The sequence below is a fragment of the Labrus bergylta genome, chromosome 19 (assembly GCF_963930695.1).
Source record: "Labrus bergylta chromosome 19, fLabBer1.1, whole genome shotgun sequence".
NCBI lineage: Eukaryota > Metazoa > Chordata > Actinopteri > Labriformes > Labridae > Labrus > Labrus bergylta.
The window spans coordinates 18,429,039-18,444,621 of NC_089213.1; the positions used below are offsets into that span (position 1 = coordinate 18,429,039).

At 40.2% G+C, this 15,583-nt stretch overlaps 1 protein-coding gene across 1 annotated transcript in view; it reads right to left on the minus strand.

Annotated features, from left to right (window-relative positions):
- Positions 1-158: 158 nt before the first annotated feature.
- Positions 159-15,583, minus strand: part of gabbr2 (gamma-aminobutyric acid (GABA) B receptor, 2) — a 174,007-nt gene continuing 158,582 nt past the window's right edge. Inside the window, exons 15-19 of the mRNA XM_020631655.2 lie at positions 13,839-14,063; positions 13,485-13,667; positions 12,513-12,642; positions 6,912-7,029; positions 159-4,424 (exon numbers count right to left, since the gene is read on the minus strand). Coding sequence (XP_020487311.2) covers positions 4,259-4,424; positions 6,912-7,029; positions 12,513-12,642; positions 13,485-13,667; positions 13,839-14,063 — 822 coding nt within the window. The 3' untranslated portion in view covers positions 159-4,258. The remainder of the gene's footprint in view (positions 4,425-6,911; positions 7,030-12,512; positions 12,643-13,484; positions 13,668-13,838; positions 14,064-15,583) is intronic.

Here is a 15,583-nt window from a genome sequence, read left to right on the forward strand (position 1 = left end):
GTGTAAGGTTGAAAAATGAGTGAACCATTCCTGTGTTTGGCAGGAAATGTTCCATATTACATACATTTTCCAACTGGAACATTACAAATGTTAATGGGAGGTCTGCTCCCCTTTACTCCTTTCTCTAACTACACTGCTCAAAATATTCAAAGAAAAGATACAAGTCAAATCTTTGTTTTTTAATGACCAAAATGGTCAAAGAAAAAATAAAATAGTGCATGTCATGTTAGATACAAGACATGCAATCCATTTAGAAAACATCATGTGACTTCACAAAAACACATTTTTTTAAGTTGGACCTGGTGTGTCATCGTAAAGTACGGTGTTATGGTTGTATGTAGGCTTCACCTCTTCTGACCCACTGTTTGTTTTTTCTGTACTGAGCTCCATCTCTTCATATCACCATAGTAACCAGCTAACATGTGGTAAACTTCAGAGGGACATTCTGGGAAAGATTATAACTTCTATGTAACTTCTAGCAACTTCAAAAAAACCAAGATGGATGATCACTTATTAGCTGACTGCCTTCAAACACACATTATAAATTCAAACATACTTTTTGAAGAACCAGCTGACCGACTCGAGTACATCAAAGAGTTGAGTGCAGATGAAAAAAAAACATTGGATTATTTTCAGTCTCACTTTATTTAACGATGATGTGAAAATTAAAGGCTGTCCATAACATTCAGACAATAAAAGAAGAATGTTATCCAACCCCCCCTCCCGCCCCCCTTGTAACAACTAATGGCTTCAAAAATGTTCATGTGTTCAAAGTGTGATACTTATTTTATACAACTTTTTCATATCTATACCTCATCTGTACATAACATAGTTACAGATACTGTAAATTAAAGAAATGACTTCCAAGTATCCTTGTGGCGCATTTGTGAAATATTTCCTATGTAAAAATGAATGTACGTAAAGATCTTTTACATATACATATATATATAGTTCTCTATTCTTTCTTTTATAAGAAAACAAGTTATTGCCCCTCTCGAACATGTTGCATTTAACATAGGTTTTGTTTACCATTGAAACTCGTAATTGAACTGAACTCCGTGTGATACCACATGACAAACCGACAAAACAGTAACAGTATGGACCTGTGTGTGTTCTTCCACTTAATATAAACGTCATATTGTTATATTTTGGACATGTATGTCTTGCAGTCTCCAGAAACCCTGATGATGACACATACAAAGATATAATTATATACGTATATGTCATTCTTTTGATCTTCAAACGAAAAAGGTAAAAAAAAAAAAGAAAAAAGAAATGTGGCATATACAAACCATAAGAGTGATGTTAATTATTACAGTAACGAATGAGCCCTTGACCCATCACAATTGCATTTGAACAATTTTTCATCCATGTTGAAAAGAAAGATGAAAAAGAATCATTGTAAAGGAAAATAAATCAGGGCATAACAATTTAACAACAGAACCATACCTGATGATCTGCATTTGGCATTTTAGATGGACTAAAAAAAGTCATTTTGTAATTTGGTAAATGCCAGGAGTGGGTTATTAGGATTGATCGTTTGCTACTACTTTCACTTTATTGCCCTCAGTGAATAACTGCTAAAACCAGTAGCATAGTTGATATGATGATGTTTGTCCACTGAGAATCTTGGCATTGACATGTGTGAGCTGATCAACAGGTTAAAAGAACTTCAATCCGTGTTGTGTAACGAAACAGAAAACCAAATTGTGGGTGAGAATGACACAACAGAGTGGATTTGTCACGACAGTTGCAAAAACAGAGGTTACTCTGTGAATTATACATTTCATATCATGCCGTCTTGAGAAAGCCAAATACCAAATATCCATACATGGACACCATCATCAGGGTATCAGCAAATTGTACACAATCACATATAATGTAATATATAAAATGTGCAGTTGGTTTTTTTGTTCTCCTGAAGGAAGAACAAACCCTCTGACAATGTCCCTCACTCGATGTCGAGTGGCCGTGATTCTCTGGTTGGCAAAAGGTGCGGGAGACGCCGTGACTCCATAGAGGTCTGTGCTCGGGGTTTCCCTGCTCCTGTGCTCAGCAGGGGCTGGAAGGGGAGGAGCTCTCGCAGGAAGTCACCCTGATATGTCCGATAGCAGGTGGATTTCTGCTAGCTTGTCTTCCACTCCAACTCTGTATCCTTTGATTGGCCTTTAAACCGAAGACTGACAGTATTTATGACCTAGCTCAAAGTAGTCCACTCCATGTTCTCCCACACTGTCCCATGCATTGAGGCGTTGAATTTAAATAAATCTATGACACGTTGTACAATATACAGATGTGTGGCCAATGTAGTTGTTGTAGTTTCAGTGCCATTTTCACCCTATTTATGTACCGTGGGTCCTGCAGGCTACAATATAAGACAACAGGCACAGCGCTCAACAAACGCCTTAAAAACTAAAAACCAAGACACCAATGGTGAAAACATATGCTGAGAACAAACTTTCTCACACTCCATTTGAAGTCCTTTTTCTTTAAAGAGTCCCTGTTTGCTTCTCTCCAACATGAGGACTGTTTTACAAACAAAACATGACGACACTGTGCTGATGACAGTTTAGCCCAGTGCAGTCTTCTTGGGCTCAGGTTACAGCCCGTTTTCCATAGCAAGTGAGGTACGTTCACTGTTGCTAAGTGTGAAGTGATTTTTCATGATAGTCAATATGAAAGAAAGCCCTGTGTCTGTGCTTTATCTATCACTGTGTATAGGAACCGAAAGCTACGGCCGGTTGGGGCTCATGTGTGCATCGGCTTGATTACCTCTCGTGGAAATTCAGGTCAACCGTTTGGTCCAATTGTTGTGGCACTGGTAGACCTACATCCTTTCCAGCATCACCTCTTGAGTTTAATTTCTGAAGAAGTCTTTATAAGTGTGAGTCTCGTGCCCCTTTGCCGCTGACATGAACCCGGGGCCCCTTTTCTTATGTGCTGGTTAGCTGTGAGGGCTAGAATATACAGACATCTTAACAGTCTATGAAGACCACTCAGTGAAAAGCACCTGACTCCATAAGGTGCTCTCTTGCGTTTTAAGTGTACATCTGAATGTGTGCATTTCTTGGCATTTAACACACAATTAACCGTGGAACACTCTCCTTGTGTTTTTTTTATTTTTTTTATCTCAATTTTCTAAACTATGCAGCCTTGAAAACCTGTTAAAAGGCGTAGCATCAATAATCTGTATATCATGCTTTCTGATCACATACTAAGCAAGTTGTAAAGCATGAAAGGCCTATGCAAAGTCTGATGTGAAATCTCTAAAGAAATCAGTGCTGCAAAATTTAGCAAAGTGGTAAAAAGAGCCATGTGCGTCGTACTCCTAGATTGAGGAACGGGCCTTTTCATGTTTAGTGACTCACAAGCTTTCATGTACCTTACTCTGCTGCGCTTGTTATCAAAAGTAACACAAAGCACTTTCCATCTCTGTCATACATATGTCTAATTCTTCCAGGGGTTGCCATGTTTTATGAGCTTCCATTGGAAATGTTCCTGATAACTTCTTCTGTCATAAGCTTGACACTTCCAACCCCTTTAATTGTCCGTTCACAGCATATACAAAGCTTACAGAACATCAAAGTCAGAAATGAAGATATTTACATGTCTCCATAAGGATGGGAAGGGGACGGGAGTTAATTCCATGATTTCCTTTGTTGGGTTTTGTAAATAATATGTCTCCACACTGGTATCCAGTCACCAAAGCTGTAAAATACTCAAGTTTGATGACAAGCTCACATGTAGCAGAAAGCTGAACATACAACAGATAAAGAACAGTAAAAGACAACCCCCCCTTTGAAGCAGATAAGGCTACACGTCAGGCAGGGCTGCTCCACCACTGTTCTGCTATGGGGGCGGGACTGTAGTTGTACATGTGTGTGTTTGTGTGTGTGTGTGTGTGTGTGTGTGAGTGTGTGTGTATTGGGGTATGTTTGTTTGACTGTTCATTTGCAAGGGGAGCAGCTCAACAAGGGGACATTGCTGTGAATCATGGGAGTTTCTATGGGTCATCCAGTGCCCACTCCGTCTCCTCCCACCCCTTCCCGACTGAGGGTTTCAGTTCTCAAGAGAGGCTTGGGTGAAGAGGTGTGAAGAGTGAAACTTTGCCCCTCCCCCCCTCCCTCTCTTCTCCCCCTGTCCTCCTTGTTCTGAGACAAAATACGCACATACGCTGACGATATCAGTCTATTTGTTGTAGAAAAAAGGACCATATATGTCTCCTCTGCAAGGAGCCAGGTGGGGGAGGGAATGAAGCTCACAGGCCAGAGACCATGACCCGGTAGGAGGGGGGCATGTGTCTGTGCCGGGGGCTGGAACCAGGGCTGCCGTTGGGGCTGGTACAGCTGGCATCGACCCCTCCTATGGAAGGTAAGTAGGCGTGGTGCAAGATAGGCAGCTGCAAGGAGAGTCGACGCTGTATGCTGTGAAAAGTGAAGAAAAGAAATAATGTAAAACTCACAAGTAGAGACTAAATATGAACATTATATACTTATGACAGTTTTTTTTTTTTTTTTTACTGAAGTCACTATTTTATCCAAATGCTCATATTAATCACCTTGCAGGTAAATATTTAAAAACCTGTAAGCCCAACAGGCTGGATGTATTGTTACGGCTGTATGTGTCCCTGTGCTGTTTGTCCCTTCTCCCTTTCTGTTGTGTCACAACGAGGTGCACCGGGCCTCAGAGCTTAAAAACTTGTGTTTTTTTGTGTTTTGTCTTTTGTGATATTAGTTTCTCAGTTGTTCTTTGTTATCATTTAGTCTATCCATTGATAAGAAATCCCTTCGTTTTGACTTTGTTAAGGTGTTATAAGTGTTTTATTGGGTCAATTTGTGGATTGTTGTTAGCCCCACTAGGGCCGCCTTATGGTGAGGCGTAACAAATGGGGGCTCGTCCGGGATCGAACGTCCATGAGGTGAAGTTATTGTGTGTTGTTGTGTAACTTGTGGCCTTAGTTGAGTTTTCTTCCTTTGTCACTATATTTCTATCACGGTGAGTATCAGTTAAGTGTAGTGCTGAGAGCAGCAAGCGATCTCCTTCCAATGATCCACTATTTGTTGTTTTGCCTTTTTTATTTTTGGATGAAATCCTGGGGTGAGACACTTTCAAATATTGAAATCTCACTTTCCTCATCATCCTTACTTTCTTATGAAAGATGGCAGATTATATTCTGGCCTGTCACATTTAATGTGAAATTACAGAAAAATGGTTCAATATAAATATAATTATTTGTAACAAAGGGTTACAGTTTTTTTGATATTTTACATCACAAGATAAAGTCCTCAACAATAATGTGATGCTATAAATTACAACACCCTGTAGTAGTCAATCTCTGCATTAATACTGCCTCTGCTTATTATCACTAAACATCAACCTTCAGTGTATTTAATTCATGAACAAAAATCGGAAGGACACAAGGGAGAGTGAATGATTAAAATGAACTGTTCCACTGTAAAGGAGGTGGCACATGTAGTAGACACTCAGTGAACTTTAAAGATTCAAAGGACTGTCTATGTAACCAGAATCCCAACTAGGCTGATAAAACAGAAAAAGAAAATTATAATCCCAACAAAGATCACTCAAGCCCTCAGCAATTCTTCTTATTGTTTTCCTGTTGTCTTGAGCCACCTCTTTGTTTTCTTTCCTTCTCCTTCCTAAACCCTGATCCAGTGAGCCTCTTTTATTCTGGGATCATCTGACGAAAAGAACATTTCATGCTTCTGCCTGCTGTGACAGTTTTCACACCACCTTGCCAGTGCTAGTGCCACTTCCAGACGTTTGCAAGCACATTACATAACCAAGTGCTAGTTATGTAAAAGAAAAGGGGGAACAAAACGTAACCTCATTCAGTGATAGACCCAGAAAACGTCTTAATTAGGTGAACTCTGAAATATTTATGGTACTCAGACCTAGCAAGTTAGTCTGCTCTGCTCTATTTGTGATGGAACACACTCTTCCTTGGCCATGAAGGAAATCGTTTTTGTATTTTTATGCATTTAGATAGAAAACTTTTAATTATATGCACCTATAGAGTGTGACAGCCTTCATCATGTCACAAACCATATGCTATTTGCTCTTCTCTCTCTCTTCATTTGATTTGTCTCTTCTTCTGTCTCTTTCACTGCCTCTTCATCTCTCTTCCCTCAATGTGATCAAACATTCATGCAGCATGGGAATAGCTCCGAGTGTTCCTTTACTTCTGTTCTCCTCCCTGTCTATTTTCAGAGCTGCTTCCCAATGTGAGCTGTAAATCACCGGTTACATAAGCCTCTGTGATTCTCTACCTCTTAATTTCTCTCCTGCCTCTCTCTCTCTCTCTCTCTCTCTCTAAACATGCCTCTCTCTTAATCTATATTCTCTCTGTAACTGCCCCCTTTTTAATATTTCACCCCCTTGTCTGCTGTCCCTTCCTTCTCCATCCCTCTGCGCTGTGCATTCCTCTCCTTGGATCTAGTTAAACGAGTTCGAGAGAGAGATCTCTCACTGATGCATGAGGTGTCCCCCCCCCCCACTGATGAAGTCCCTCAGCTTTGCCCCCTTATGCATAGTGAATGAAGATCTGCATGAGTGTTTTGATGGAGTGAGGGACAACAAATCAATCTGCTGCATGACTACATTTGTACCCTGTACCTGCATGTGTTTGTGTTTATATGTGAGTGTATATGGTGAGAGAATACACACACACTCTACGCGGTTTAAATATTGTGGGTGTGCGTGGGAGAGAAAAGTACAGGGCTGGTCCATTCTTTCACAGAGCTCTGTTGCCAGAGCAACCGCCTGAGAGCTATACGGCTGGTTGCGATACATGTGACGTGTAGTCTGATGAGGAAACTGACAAGATAGAGAGGGAGGGAGGGTAGAGGGAAAGGAGTCTGAGGTAGAGGAGCTGAAGAAATGGGAGTTCTCACTGTTCGGGCGAGTTGATATCTTCGAGGGGACCTCTGTTTATTCTGGAAGGATCCATGGAGCCCCACTGAGCCTGAGGCTTCTGCTCCAGATGGTTCTTTAGTATCGACTTCTCTCCGTCTGTATTGGAAACACACAAAAGCATCATGAAAAAGATGATATGCTCTACAGATTCACTTCACTTCCCCTGTCTGTCACCTGAGACATGAAACAAAGAGAGTTCTCAGACTGGCTTTAGGACTCAACCTGAGTCTGGATCCACATCTTTTTCTTCAGCTGCTGTTATGAGCATGAAAAAATCTCTGTCATTTTTACACTCTTAATCTAATTCAATGCCGCCTTGAAAGGAATGAAAACATAGAATAGATGATTCTGAATGAGTCACAATAAAGTATTTTTACATTGACACATATTAGGTTTAAATGTTGACCTAATGAGTAATGTTGAATTAGAAATAAGAATCTACCTCCCGGCCGCGGAGAGGTTGGAGTTTACATTAAGGTTTAAAGTTAGGGAAACTGCATCAAAGTTTGCTAGAGGTGAACCCCAAAACCACAAACAAACACTCCGAGTTTAACTCAAGACCACTTCTTCTTGTTTCTCTTTTTTAGAAGGAAACAGAGTTCGGCGGATAGGCTGTTTAAAAGAGGTGGACATAACCACCATGACTCACCCCACTGGTCTATGAACCCCCCTCCTGAAGCCTCAAGTTCAGCATTGGTACAATCTCCATCTTGGTTTTTTGGCAGTAAAGTGACCATACTCGATACATACCCTTCCTTGTCATTGATTTTACTCTTAATGGGACCATTAATGACCTGAACTGAGCAACAAACTATGTTAAGTGAGGCCATTAATCAACCAAGAAGTACTTTGGTTAATATACTGTAATACTATATTAGCCATTAGAAAGAATGCTTTTTCAAGCACTTCTGCATTGGCTTTACTTTTGAACTCAAGATGCTAGAGCCACTTCTTTTATACAGCCTCTGATTCAAGGAGAAAATGGTCACCTTTGAAGCCTTTGAATGATCCTAATTGTAGAAACCCATAAGGGCCAATATTAGTCATAATTAGATACTGACAATTTGTCGGTTATGTCTGTCAACTGACTGTTAAATAAGCCCATTTTCTTTTTTCCAAAACAGAGACAGACTGCATAATTTTCATCACATCTCATACTCAGGGTGACATTTAAAGCACCTGAGTGGGAAGAATTCACAAAGTGCAGACAGAAGCAAAGAGGAAACGAGTCTGGATGTTATCGAGAAAATATCGAAGAATTCTCATTTAGACAATCTCAAGATGTGCTCAGCACTCTGTGCAGGAGCAGGCAAACGCTGATGCAGAAGAAGAATGCAGTAAAACATAAAAACAGATCTGTTGAGCAGTTCACAGGTTTCCCTCATTTGTCCCAGATTCCCCAGAACTCTGTGACCTGATCCCGTGATCACAGCATGCACTGATCTGATTGGACACCTGAGCTCACTGAATTATTCTGGAGCAGAGAAGTTGTCTTTTCAATTTGAAAAACTCTACCCTGTAGCTCTCAGAGCAGACACATAAGTGCAATTATTTATGCACTCCATTATGGACACAGAGCATGTGTGCGAGCCAAAATGGGCGGGTAATGAATGGGTGTGTATGTGGCTGCCAGTGCTTCTGCAGCCAGCCTCAAGCACATCCGCAATGGCTTCATTTTTCAACATGGGAGGTTGCTGCTTGTGTACATCTCATTATTTCAGTTGACTGAGGTTTCACTTTTATTGAAAGTGCAGACAGAAAAATAGTAAATTGAATCTGCCTAAGAAGGTTACAAGTTCACCTTTGTATTGGGGGGATTTGAGTGTTGGTGGTCCCTCTCTCCATATGATCAATATCAAAGTCTACTATTGCTGAACCCTTCATTTTGATGCATGCGCCTTGAGCAGCAGGACGGCTGTGATCAGTGTTATTTTTTGGGGCTATTTTTGCCGTTATTAGAGAGGACAGCTGAAAAGAGAGAGGAACTGTTGGGAAGAGAGAGTGAGGGATGACATGCAGCAAAGGGCCAAGGTTGAATCCTAAACCAGGGCCACTGCATCAAGGACTACAGCCTCTGTATATGGGGCATGCGACATAACCACTAGGATCTCCAGCGCATAATAATACTTTTTTTATTCACAGCTTAAATTGATCTTATTATTACAATGTTTAATTGTTAGCTCATTTAGCATGGCTTACATCAACTTTTAGTTAAGGATCGACAGATTCTCAGAATATGCTTCAATCAATCAATCAATCAATCAATCAATCAATCAATCAATCAATCAATCATTATTTGTAAAGCTCCAATTCATAACAAGAGTTTTCTTGAGACACTTTACAAAGAGCAGATCAAAGATGTTACTATTTGTTATATAACAAAAGGTCACTTAAGAACAGATTTCACTTAAAATAAAATAAAAACCCTACCAATGTAGGCACTAGAATACTCATTACTTTAAAGAGGTCAAAGGTCTAGTGCATTCATCTGCACAAACTGTCTCGAATATGTAAGAATTATTTCTGGTATCGTGGTACAGCAGAGCTCAAACAGACCTGAGCGTGCACTTGAACATAATATGAAATTGCTCTCCGTACTGTTAATTAACAACCTCTGACTGTTCAGCCTAAAGTCAGGTCTCAGCAGCCGCTGTGTCAGAGAACCACACCTCATCTGTCATCCTCCAGTTGTTCTCCATGTGCTGGTGCATATTCATGAAGACAGCCAGGGAGAGATCAACACTCACCCTCTGTGAGTGAACGTAATCGCTGTTGACACGGCGTTCTACTCTTATAACAGCCTCTTATTCACAGCCCCCCCAACACATTTAGACCAGCTCTTCTCTGAATACTGATGACTGCGATGTGGAGCAGGCGATGATGATGAAGATGATGATGACTGTCAAGCAGAAGCAGATTGAGGCCTGGAAGAGTTTATATGCTGGCGATCTTTAAAGGAGGTTTAATGACCTGTGATTTTATTTCCATAATGTGTGTCAGATTGACGTTTGTCAGCAGCACCTAATGATCTGTCTGAACTCTTTTTCTCCCTCCCTCCTCACAAGATCATTATCATGAACACTTCAACTATCCAGAGACTCATGCACTTCTCTCTGCATTAAAAAAGTATTAGCCAGGTCAGACTTTTGTGATACAAGCCTCAGATGATTACCACATGCAGACTAAGCTTAATGCATATCAGGCGAATTCAAGAGGGTTCACTTTTTACCTCATTCTCTTTCAAACATTTTCTTAATGTTAGGAGATATAAAAAGCTTCTGCACTGAAACCTACAGCCCATTTATGGTGCCTACGATACTGAACTATTTTACAGTTTTACTCATAAAAAAAATCATTTCTGTAACTGAAATGTTTTGTCTCTGTTCGGGGAAATGCTATGATTTAAAGAAAGTGAAAACATATTGTGGAAAACTTCCATATTTTTCTAATTTTTGGACTTTTTCTTTCAGAAAAATCTTAATTTAAGAGCCACAGTCCTTACTTTTATTCCAGATAATGGCCAAAGAAAGGTTCAGCTATTTGTTCATGTTTCAAACGCAGGTTTTACAATATTACTACATTTTGTTATCACATTTATTTAGAGAAGAGACATATAAACTGTTGATCACAGTTGATATTTTCTCTATAAAATGCCTCTCAAATGTATATGTATGTTCTCTTTGTAGTCTCCTGACTACTTCCAGACACTCGTGTTAATATTGAGTCTGAAATAGATTCATTTTTGAGCCCATACCTTTTTAATTTTATTCCCCAAACATAGCCTGATATCAGCTGCCAGCTTCTGCCTGGATTTACACAGATTATCCTCAACAAAATGAAAACATATGAGATTGTGTCAATCATTTTTAGGTTGTATGAAAGAACATTGTTTCATGGATACGTATAGTCTCAGATGTATAAAGGGCTTATCTGAAGCATTAAACATGGTAAGTAAAAATTCAACATTGTACAGAGACATACGGTAAAATTCAGCAGGAAAAAGCAGAAGGAGAAATAAAGTAAGATGTAGATTTCTAGCCGGGCTTCATAAAGGAATGACATTTTTTTTATAGAGATTGTTTTCTATAGAGTCGCCTTCTTTTCTATATTGAGTCATATATATAACATGTTCATGTCAGATTGGAAAAATTCTTTATAGATGGCAGCTTTTGCTCTAAATGCTCTCTGTGTTCTATAAAAAATATATCAATAAGCATCTCAATCAACTGAACACTGAACACTACAGGCAAGTTTTTATATGTAAGCTAGCCCTGCCTGTTTGCTGTAACATGATATCAACCTTCACTTGAAATCATTTCAAAGACATTTTATGTTTGTGCTAAAGCAGGGTGTGTGTTATTCGTGCAAAGGCGAAAGCTGAGGAGGGGAGACGGAAGGAGTAACAGAAGGAAGCAGAGAAAAAGTCAAACAAAGAAAAAGCATTAGACATGTTGCTTTGTGAATGTTCCCACTAACTACCTACTGTTTGTTGCATAACTGTGAACCTTCACACATGAAGAACTTCTCAAACATTCCCAGCAAGCTCTGCTCTCAATCTGCAGAACGAGTGCAGCTGTTTTACTTTTTTTTTTTTTTTTTTACCTTCCCCAAATCAGACAGATCCATTAAACACCCCGGAGAGCGGCTTTGTGTTGGTGTGTGGATCAAATAAAACACATGAATCTGGCTGCTGTACATCGCCAACACCCTGGGTCTGTTAAGAAGGTGCCTAAAGTAAAGTGACGCTGCTGGAGTGGAACCATTCACTGATTCAGTTTTGAGGAACTCAGCTTTTTAATGTTTAAGGAGCAGCTGTATCAATTTGAACAGTCACACTGAGCAGAAGTTGGGAGGGTAAACCGAAAGAGATGGATAAGAAATCTATCTTTATGTTCCACATTTTGTCATTCTAAGTACCGTAGTCTTTCCCAGCCATATTTTTTTGAAAGACGATTGTCCAACAAACACAAAAAACACAACAAAACTACGTACAAAATCAAGTCTTGACCCACTTGGGTTGAACAATAAAGGTGCAAGAGTTATTAGAAGTGACTACGATATGAGCAAAACCTGCTAAGAAGCAGTGAAAGTATGCAGGTACTGCAGCTTATCCTATGACTCATTCTCAGAGACGTCACAGACTGGCTGTCAGACAGATTGCTCTTGATTCCCTTCTTCACCTACAGCTGACAGGAGCTCCAGCAGTGGAAAAAAAAGGCGTCAAGATATTCCAGCAAGCTGCTGCTTTGAATGCAGCTTTAAAACCCTTCACTAAAAGCAAAGGTAACACATGCATAGCAGAGAGCTATCATGAGATAATGCATGAGGATTAGTTCCCAAATTTTATTTTTTGCTTAACTAATTCTGAGTGTTATGACGGTCATATACTGAATTGTTACTGAATTAGAGGGAGAAGTGACTGGATGGTGTTATACTGAGCTGGTTGTTCTTGGTTACATGTCACAATCAGTGAAGAAGAAATGAGGCACCATGTTGGATTTTACATGAGCTTGTATTGACTTTACTGAAGAGAGTACTGACAGAAGGCCACATGGAGAAAAATATTGCAAATGTCTCACCTTTGCTGTCGGTGAAGTTGCGTATGCTGAGGATGTTGTTGGCGTCTGGGTAATGGTTCTGTTTGATGTAAGGTGTTTTCTCTGGAGTGTCCTGCAGCTGCATGGTCACCTCCTCCAGCTCCTTGTCCAACTTTAACAAGAGGAAATAAACACATTAGTTCATGCTATTGTTTTGTTTTTAAACTGAACAACATAGATGAACAACGTGTACTACATTTTAAATCCTGTCTTTTAATAAAATACATTTGCATAAGTTGTTATTAGACAAGCTTGTAGTCGGCTTCATGTTTATCAGACATATGCTATCCAGTGTGGAGGCTGTTTCTATGGACCACAAGCTGCTAAAATACTGTCTGCCAAAGACATAATAACTTTACTTGTCTTCCATGTACTGGATGTCTGAGTCACTCCTCATTTTTTTCTAAAGCCGTGGACAGCACATCTAACTCTTACCAGACAGAGCTGGTAGAGGCCAATGTAATTGCAGAATGATTTTTGAAATATACTCAATGTCAGTGTGACATGTTTAAGAAATAAATCACAGAGCTTGTGCAGGGTAACAAGGGGGGAGAACAGCTGCTGCTTCATAGTCCAGCCAGTACCTCTGGTAATACTGTGTAATTACTGGGTTTGACCAGATCCTGTCAAAAATGTAACAACTACCCCCTCGGTCTATGCTACAACCTTCCCCCAAGCTCCGTGGTGATCAGGCATGGAGTTTCCCTCATCCTACTGACAAATATACAAATGGGCGGACAAACAGCATAGAAAATATAAGTGGAAAGTTTTTAATTCACTCCATGCGTTCTCGATTAAACTTGAGCTCAATTTCTGTACCTTTAATTAGATATTAAAGCCTCTCCATTCTTTATTGCACTGAAAACCCTTTCACCTACTGCACTGTTGTCTTTTCACATAGAATACTTCAATCAAAATCAGAGAAATAATGTCTGTGTATCCATCAACTCAGACCTCTGTTATCCTCATGCGGAGGCGGTGGTTATCAGTTTGGAGGCCGTCCAGTCGGGATGTGTTCGCCTGGTTGACGCTGGTGACCGAGGTGGACGTCTTGGAGTCCTCCTTCTTCTGGTTCTGGGTAAACTTTAGCCTTCGGTTCTGTGTGGCTGCGTCTGGGTTGGTTCTCATAGTGATAAACTGGAAGAGAGGTTATGTGAGAATTAGTCACGGCAACACATTGCATTGGCTGGATGGGCTACAGTAACTGTTTATACTGCACTTTTAAGTATCAGGACTTAGTGTGAATGTAGAGATAATTTAGCGCTCTTGTTCTTGGCAATAAACACGTTTTACTCAATCACAACTGACCTTAGGAACGAAGACCAGACACAGGGTGATGGTGCTGCAAAAGATGATCACCAGTGCCACAATGCAGAACTGGACATTGGGCTGGTCCCTCGTCAGAAAAGAGACCGCAGCGCCGATGATGCACATGATGCCCACATTGTAGACACTCATCCCGATGTATTTGCTATCATTGAGCGCAGGGATGCTCACGTTCCTCGTCTCCCATGCCAGGAAACAACCAAATAACTGTGAGAGAAAAAGAGAAGAGGAGAAACTTGTCTCATGAAACGTTGGAGAGGAGTTTATGTTTAATCTCAGGAACACTCATGGCAAAATTGAATTTGGGTTATAAATAGTCTGGATGGGTTTGTCAACAGTAAAGTCCATCTGTTTATCAGAAATGATCGTCTTTCTTTCTTCTTTCCTGCTGGTGAAAACTCCAACTGTTTTTCAAATTAAGCAGGGCTGATTCAATCTTAATGTTTGTTTGTTTGTCAGTGCTTTTCATAGATCTTCATAAATACAATCAAAGTTCAGGTTGTGATGAAACATTTAATTACACTAAGCTTCAGGAGCGATAAAAGAAAATCAAACAAAGATTTACTTCATTACTTGAAAGAGCCTTAAAGGGGGGGGGAAATATAATCTAAAGACATCCCTCTAAAGCAGCCGAAGGTTTCAATCTTGTAAACTGTTTATTTAGAGGGACTTGTTTGTTTGGAGGAGCATTAAAGTTGCAGCAGCAGCCTGCTGAATAATTCACTGTGTGCTGTGTAAAGAGGTCTATCTGCTTATTGTAAAGTCTACATCAGAGTCCGTGGAATGACAAGCCACAGAATCATGAGAGTATTCACCAGGGATTAGTGTACCTCATAAATCTCAGGTTTGTGTTAGCAAGAGTGAGTTGACTGTAATGTATGGACGTGTGAATTCATATATAAGTCTATCTGTTCTTATCTCTTTGTTTTACATCAAAACTCATATATTACAGTAACTCCTGCTTCATGAAGGTTTTCAAAAACACTGTGTGGTGGAAAAGTTGACAATATATCACAATCTAACAGTAACAGCTAGAACCCTGTATCTCCTAGTGAGAGCTCATAGGTGTTAGTCCTGAAGTCCTCTGTGAACAAAGTGGTAGGTCTTATCCAAACAGACTGTAGAAGTCATGCACCCCATCTCAGAAGCGTTTTTGTAGACGAATGATGGTGGTCGCCATATTGGAAATGCTGACTCAAACTAACTTTCTGACAACCTAGCAACAGGCAAAGAGGTGGAGCTGGGGCCTTTAGCCACCTAGCAGCTACAACACATCCACCTGTCAGTCAAATCAGTCATATCCATAATTATGCAAATGTGTGCATAACTGCTAGCATATAATCAAAATAGATGAGTTATGAAAGAATTTAACCTTGTAAACATGTTTCTTTCTGCTGTAAAAATAGGCATTTTATCACGGGACCTCATGAGAGTTCCCTTGTTTTAGGTGCCAGCCTGAAGTGCACACTTGATGCTGCAGCTTGGTCTTATTTCTTTCCTCAAGTTGTCCAGTACATGCATCTATCTCACCACCATGTACAGCATCAGAGAGATATACAGCTCTGGAGCTGCAGGACTGTTGGCCTCCACACTTCAAGCTAGTCTGTGATACACACACACAAACACACACCCACACACACACACACACACCAGCAAACGGTCAAGTGGGCAGTGTTAGCTCACACCCCAAATCACATTTTATGGGATGAATTTATGGAAGCATACCT